Source organism: Pseudoliparis swirei, chromosome 11 (assembly GCF_029220125.1).
Source record: "Pseudoliparis swirei isolate HS2019 ecotype Mariana Trench chromosome 11, NWPU_hadal_v1, whole genome shotgun sequence".
Taxonomy (NCBI): Eukaryota; Metazoa; Chordata; class Actinopteri; order Perciformes; family Liparidae; genus Pseudoliparis; species Pseudoliparis swirei.
Window position 1 is genome coordinate 20,103,730 of NC_079398.1, and position 7,905 is coordinate 20,111,634.

General features: G+C 35.8%; 2 protein-coding genes across 3 annotated transcripts in view; one reads left to right on the forward strand and one right to left on the reverse strand.

The window, feature by feature from the left end:
* Window positions 1-3,520, forward strand: part of LOC130201070 (afadin-like) — a 30,630-nt gene extending 27,110 nt beyond the window's left edge. Inside the window, exons 7-9 of one of the 2 annotated variants that reach the window (XR_008833127.1) lie at window positions 602-833; window positions 2,892-2,964; window positions 3,052-3,520. Coding sequence is in view for 1 of the 2 variants with exons in the window: in XM_056425745.1 (XP_056281720.1) it covers window positions 602-823 (222 nt within the window). In the remaining variant the exon portion in view is untranslated. Of the gene's footprint in view, window positions 1-601; window positions 1,834-2,891; window positions 2,965-3,051 lie in introns of those variants that run through there. The other variant, XM_056425745.1, reaches the window with a different exon arrangement.
* A 385-nt stretch (window positions 3,521-3,905) lies between these two features.
* Window positions 3,906-6,041, reverse strand: dusp23b (dual specificity phosphatase 23b). Its single transcript, XM_056425749.1, has 3 exons — window positions 5,949-6,041; window positions 4,775-5,054; window positions 3,906-4,237 (listed from the first exon to the last, which is right to left on the reverse strand). The coding sequence occupies exons 2-3, from the start codon at window positions 5,042-5,044 to the stop codon at window positions 4,052-4,054; spliced, it is 456 nt and encodes a 151-aa protein (XP_056281724.1). The 5' UTR covers window positions 5,045-5,054; window positions 5,949-6,041; the 3' UTR covers window positions 3,906-4,051.
* Window positions 6,042-7,905: the final 1,864 nt, after the last annotated feature.

Sequence of the window (7,905 nt, forward strand, 5' to 3'; positions counted from 1 at the left end):
ATTAAAAGAATAAAAGGCTTGCAATATTTCAGTTGATTTGTAATGAATCCAGAATGCATGACTTTTTTTATTTATTTATTGCATTACAGAAAATAAAGAACTTTATCACAATATTCTAATTTTCTGAGACAGTCCTGTATATTGTGCCTGTGTATGTCGCTTATTGTTGTTTGTCTCCTGTCTGTCTGTCTCACACCGTTTCCCCCCCGACTATGTTAAAGCGTCTTAGAGAATACTATAAAGCGCTATATAAATCTTATATATTATTATATATTGTTTTTTTGTTTCATTACGTCTCTTTTTTTGGGTTTATCCTATGTTTTACACTTCTTGCTTTAAATATGTATAACTAAAAAGAGCATCATCTAAACATCTGCAAATGCAATGTCAATTGTCTGAAAGACAACTTTTAAATCTAATTGATGCCTACTTTACAAATTACACACAATTAAAGATGGTAAATGATTACAAAATCTCTCTATTTAACAAAGTATATTTAGAGTTTCATGTAATTGATACAGGAGCTTATTCCACTCCTGATTGTTCAAAATGTACAAAACACACAATTCCAGTTGCTAAAAACAGAATCTCTCTATCATAGCGCCAAGCTCTGTCGCAGGAGGACTTGTGCGTGGACCGCGGACGCCCCCTGCTGGACAGGAGGCATAACTTGTGGGAGCAGAAGGAGCAGCGCGCAAAGCAAACCCTGAGCCACTGTTCATCTTTCCCCATCCGCTCCAGTGTTTCCTCTCACGACGTCCTCCTCTCCGAGTACTGCTCCCCTGCTCCACCACGGCAGGGGCAGCAGCAAGTCCCTAACTAAAGTGGGTTCAGTGAGTTGAAGCAAAGTGACACAAGCATGGTACATGATCACATATAAATTACATTTAAATTATATATAACATCAAAAAGTACACATCTCTAACAGATACAGCTACAAACACTAATAATTATGGGATGTCATGACCCCATCTATGGAGGACTTAAAATGACTTAAGTATAAATAAATAAATAAATGAATGCATGAATAAATACAAGAATAAATAAATAAATGCTTAAATAAATGTATAAATGAATAAATAAATGCTTAAATAAATGTATAAATAAATAAATAAATGTATAAATAAATAAATAAATACAGGAATGAATAAATATAAGTTATAAATCAACAAGACATCATTAAATAAATATATTTCTGCATTTCTGTATTTCTTCATTTATTTATTTCTCTATTTATGTGTCCACACGTATTTCTTCATTTATTTATGTGTGACATTTACGTGTCCGTATATTCAAATGAGCTGGGCGGTCCGAACCTCTGTCTAAAGCATGATTGGTCACAGGAGTGTGATGCACCTGGTGTGTTGTGCTCTACTACTTCTGCCTGGCACATGACGCTGAAGTTGACTCGCTCAGCTCACCGTTAGCAGAAGTTAGCCTAGACAGCTTTTTGACTTCAGCCGTTTATCAATTCCAAGAACACTGAGTACAGACTCGTGTTCTTTTGGAGTCTGGTCTTTGGAGTCTGGTTTTGGGAGTCCAGACTCTCGAGGACGCAGGACGGTCTTTCTGGTCTTGTGACGTCACCACATCAACTGTTCTTGCTCATGAATTTACTCCAATTATTCACTGTAAAATAATTTACAGTGGAGTAGAATGTGTTGCGGTGTTCACTGTTTGGCGTAGGCTACGAATAAACGATAATAAATATACAACGTCTCGTAGCTTTCCTGACCCAGGGTCGCTACAATATGAAGTTATGAATCTTAACCCTCAGTCAAATTGACGTAACGTTATCTTTTAGTAAATAATAAACTCGTTGTGCTCTTTAGATCCTCAAAACCTAATTATATCTCATGTTTAGCCGCTACGGAGACGTCAGAGCCAGCGGAGCATTTAAAAAGTCCTGCCGAGATCAGGCTTCTCTCGGCGGCCACACAGCGCGCTGAGCGCCCGGAGCTCATTGGTCCCGAGCAGGACCTCAAATCTCCGTCGCATATCCTTATTAGACTGAATCTCGATAAACCGACCACAGATTTGATGCTTAAACAACTAACTTCTCGGCTGAAAACATCCTTAAATTACATTCCGTGACTCAACAGTAGTATTTAGAATGTACAGACAAGAATGCATAATAAACGCTGTTCGTCTACAGATCCAAGTGCTAGGGATCGATTGCTTCTGTCTTGCTCCTGACTTGACCAATCCTGTTCAACAATGAGGTTCGGACCGCCCAGCTCATTTGAATATACGGACACGTAAATGTCACACATAAATAAATGAAGAAATACGTGTGGACACATAAATAGAGATATAAATAAATGAAGAAATACAGAAATGTAGAAATACATTTATTTAATGATGTCCTGTTGAGTTATAACTTATATATATTAATTGCTGTATTTATTTCTGTATTTATACATTTATTCTTGTATTTATTTATTTATTTATACATTTATTTAAGCATTTATTCATTTATTCTTGTATTTATTCATGCATTTATTTATTTATTTATTTATACTTAAGTCATTTTGAGTCCTCCATACCCATCTACAACACTCAGTAAAATATGTTTATATAATGTATTCATTTGGGCTATATATTATTTCCACATGATTGGAATGTAGACATTTTACCAGTAAATATAAATGTCTCTCATAAATAAGGCCGATGTATTTTTGCTTAAAATGAAGAGTTAAATGTAAAGTTTCTCCCAACTTAAAGGAAAAAGTGTCTAAAATAATATAAAAATTGTCTTTACTTCAATCAACAATGTTATATATACACGTATGTTATATCATATGTATATGATATATAGATACATCTGAACGATACAGGTGATATTTAAAAAGCCACAATAACCTATATTTATTCATTTTCCTCATCTTTAGAACAAGAGAATCTCTGCGGGGAACGTCGTTACTGAATTGAAAGAGTTTGAAAAGCCGGCAGAGACAAAGACAGGTCAGTCTGTCGCGTTCATTTATTGAGTCTGTGCTCTTCAGACTTCTTATTTTATTGGACAGTGAACATTTCCATGTGTCTTGGCAGATCAAAGACAGAGTGGACGGAGTCAAGGCTTTCACAACATGTCATCAAAAGAGTGAGTTTGAACTGTAAAACATTTCAATCCAACCAAATATATAAAACAAGCTATTTATATTCAGCATTTCTACTCATCGTGACTCAATGCATTCTCTTTTAATGTCTTTTTTTTTTTAAAAGTTAAATTATTGCAATTACATTCTTCCCTCAAAAAGACACAAACATTTGAAAGCGATCCCTGAGTAAAATACAGTTTTACTTACTCTATAAATATATTTTGAAGACATCACAGGCTAACCAACTGTTTCTCATTGTTCACCCACAGAAACCAGCAGGAGGAAACCAGCACGGCTCCGGAGACACTCACGTTCAAGGAGCGCCAGCGTCTCTTTTCTCTGGCATCCAGCGCATAAGGACGAAGACTTATGAACGGATGCCTCAGAGGAGGCGCACATGCCTATATATGTATATATATATATATATATATATATATATTAATAAATAAATATATATATTATTAAAAAATGAATATAAATATATATATCTATATTTATATATATTATTAAAATATAAATATATATATATTTATATATTCTTAAAAAATAAATAAATATATATATATATTATTAAAAAATAAATAAATATTTTCTTTTAATAAATATATTATTAAAAAATGAATATATATATATATTATTAAAATATAAATATATATTTATATATTGTTAAAAAAATAAATAAATATATATTTATATATATATTCATAAATATATTATTAAAAAATAAATAAATATATATATTATTTAAAAATAAATATATATATATAAATATTATTATTAAAAACAAAAAAAGCACCCGTTTAAACATGAATTAAATGCTTGTTTTTTCCTATTCATAGATAATTAATTGTTCGATTAGCAATAAAGTTGAGGCACTTATTACACTTATTTCATGCTTGTTACCTTAAAAAACGACTGCTTCTGAGCAGAAGTAGCAGTGTTATGTGTTCCTACTTTGTGCGCTGATGGAAATGCACCACAGCTTTCTCTTGTTCGTGCGTTTCGATGGAGCCTTTACGCAGAATGCGGATCTCGTTGACGGCCTCGACCCCCGATATCTTCCGGGTCTTCACCAGGTAGCAGGCTAGCATGGTCCCGGTTCGCCCGTGACCGTGCATGCAGTGAACTGCCACACCCTGAAGAGGAACAACACAGTATTCATCTCGTTCACCAATTTGAAGACATCTTCTTGGATTTTTACGGATACATTTTTGTATTTTAAGACATCTTAGAGAACAAATGGTGACTTATTGATAAAATAATCGGTAGACTAATGGACAATAATTTTTGCAAGAACTGCTGAAAAATAAACAGGAATACTGGCCCTGTCTGACAACAGGAAGAAGAAAATCAGACGCTTCAAACAAAAGATTCAAGCGTTAGAACAACATTGGTGCAGGACGCCTCTTTGAAAATAGATAAATAAATGCACAGTATGCAGAAAAGGACAGACTGCTTTTACTTTGGAGGAGCAGCACGGTTGGGAAATAGTTGTTCTTTTCCACTGTTGCGGGTGTTTGGTCAAAGTCACTTTAACTTGATGCAACACATTTTAGATGTCAGTAATTCAGAAGCTTTACTGTCCATAAAGCACAGTGTAAAGTGTCTGATGTCAGTACTTCATAAGCTTTACTATCAAACACAGTCTATCCAGCATCCGACTGGTGTCTCACCTCTCCCTTGGAGTTGGACTCTTCCACGATGGAGAGGAATCTATCGATCTGACTCGGGGAAGGAGGAGTGAAGTCCACTATCTCGATGTGTTGCAGCTGCAGCTCCGGGCACGAGTCATAGCACGGTGGTTTTTTCTCGCACAGGCAAACCAGGTGTTTGATGCCGTTGTCGAGCAGGTACTGGTATTCAGACTTCATCCTGGGCAGCGCCAGTCCGGCCAGTTTGTCTGGGTCGACCCAGGAGAAGTTGTGTGGAGGAGTGGAAGTCATGCTCGTCCGACTGAGAACAGGAGAGAAGGACGCGGGTGAAAGAGAGACAGTTTCTTTGCATAAACTACTTTCTTTCTGGATATTCTTTACACCAAATCAAAATAGTGAAAACCTGTTTTGGAAATGCGTGTTTAAACATTTCCTCGCTCACACATGAACCGTTAACTATTAAAATAAGAATATAAGTAATAAATAGAAACTGTACAAGAGCACCATGAAACTACATTTTACAAGGTAAATTGATAGAACCTGTTGGTCCAGGTCATATTTATTAATATATATATATATATTTATTTAAAAAGAAATACATATATATATGTACATATATATATATATATTTTTTTTATTTAAACATATATATATATATATATATATATGAATATGTCTAAATATAAAAATATATATAAATATATAAATATTAATATATTAATATATGTACATATATATATATATTAAATAAATAAATATATATATATATATAAATGTATAGAAATATTTAATAATAAATATAACCTAGACCAACAGGTTAAATACATTGCTTCAAGGCCATGAGAAAGTGAGCAAAGGCTATTGCCTTCTGGTTAGACCAGAGGATCATGAGATCAACAATAATCACATAACATTGAACAATTGAATCATGCCGAACCGACGGCACCTAGTTTTAAAGAGCTAGGTTACATGCGCAGGACGAATACTAACCTAGCCTAATTTATTCAGACGAGTATTTATGTTAATTCAGAATGACACTTTCCTTGATTGTTTGGTTCGTCGTGTGGTTATAGAGAGTAATAACGAGGAGAATCCGAATGACGCTCACGTTGAAAATAAACTGATTTCTTAAGCACACATACACCATTTAAAGTCCCGTCGTCTCTCACACAAACTACTCGCAAACATGACTTACAGTGTTGCCGTGAGAGGAAAGGGACGTCCCGCTGCTGGTCGAGCCGACACGTTAAAAAGCCTTGTTTGTGCGCGTGAAGCTAACTGAGTGGAGGGAGACGATGCTAGGAGTGTTACGGTTTAACAGGCGACCGTGTTATCTGGCGACTTTGAACCGAACATATCCGTTGTTGTCGTAGTTACCACGGCTGTTCGAAAAATAGGATAGAGAACACGTTTGTCTGTCCTCGTGAATGCCTCTTTTTTAATTTTGTAATACAGCGTCAAACCCTAATACATAACATATACTATATTAATTAAACCATGCGGCATTCGCGAGGGCAGCTACGTGTTCTCTTCCTATTTTCAACAGCTGTCTGTAACTACGCGTTCGGGTCAAAGTCACCAGTTAACACGGTCGCTTCTTAAACCGCAACACACATGGCTTTTATATAGGCAGAGCGAGCTGGTGCATTACTGGGAGGTGGGGCAGTAAACTAATCCCCGCTGACATTTCATCTGGGTGGAGACCAACTGTCACTGTACATCAGAGAAGCTTTCACCGCATTAGATTAGATTAGATTAGATATTGGAGCCCTATATTAATTAGGTGATTATGACAACGCTGGGGACAATAGTATGGAAGCCCATTTCTGACACTGTAAGGAAAAGATTAGGACCCTTCAACTCATAATTATGACTTATCATCTGATGTATATATATATATGTATATATATATATATACATCAGATGATAAGTCATAATTATGAGTTGATATATATATAAATATATAAATATATATATACATGAGATGATAAGTCATAATTATGAGTTGATATATATATATATATATATATATATATATATATACATATAAACATGAGATGATAAGTCATAATTATGATATATATATATATATATATCATCATAATATATCAACATTTTATATTAAAGAGTAGACACACTTTGTTCTGCCAGATCTGTATGTTACAAGAAGGATAATTGTTGAATGGCGCTGTGAGTTGTTCCAGGAGTTACCCAAGTTATGAGGACTTGACAGTTTCGTTTTTTCTTTTGAAAACTGCTGCGGTCACGGAGGTCATCCAGCAGACAGCTCATCGTCCAACGGCATCTTCTGTGTTCTTCATTATACTTTAAACAAATATTCAAATGAACAGTCTTCTTGAAACTCTTCTTTTATTTTTCACATCAATTGCTTTACATTCATTATTCACTCTGAACTTCTTGGAAGAGCCATTTTAGAGTTCATCAGATGTGTTGAGTGACGTCAGTGGTAAGATTGTATCTATGCTCCTTTTTACTGTTTGCCAAATTGAGCACAGGGTGAGGAAGATGAATTCGAACCTCACCTTTGTTTGTCGTCCTTCGTGGAATGTTGTTTACACCACGAGGGACAACAAACAAAGGTGAGGTGATGGGAAACGAGGGCACGTGAAACTCACCCGGACATAATTCAGATATGCACTAGCTGCTCTGCACTGGCTCCCTGTAAAATCAAGAATCACATTTAAAATTCTTCCCCTCACCTACAAAGCCTTGATTGGTGATGCTCCATCATATCTTCAGGAGCCTGTAGTACCATATTGCCCCACTAGAGAGCTGCGCTCACTAAATGCGGGGCTTTCACCTGGCCCAGCCCCCATATGCCGCTATTGGCTTATAGACTGCTGGGGGACGTTTAAGGATACACTGAGCACCTACCTCCTCTTCTTTCTTTCCTTATGGATGAATTTTCATCTCTCCATTGCACATTACTTCCTCTTCTTCCTCCCTTGAGTCTTTGTGACTTCATGTCTCATTGGACCAGGCTGGGTCTGATGCCTCCTGCCATGGCCCTGCTGATACTCTCTTCCCCCTTCTGTTTCATGGATCACGGAGGTCTGGATCGTGGTCCATACCTCCTACGAACTATTCATACATTCTGTCATATTCTTTGAATGTGTTTAGGTAACTTTGTT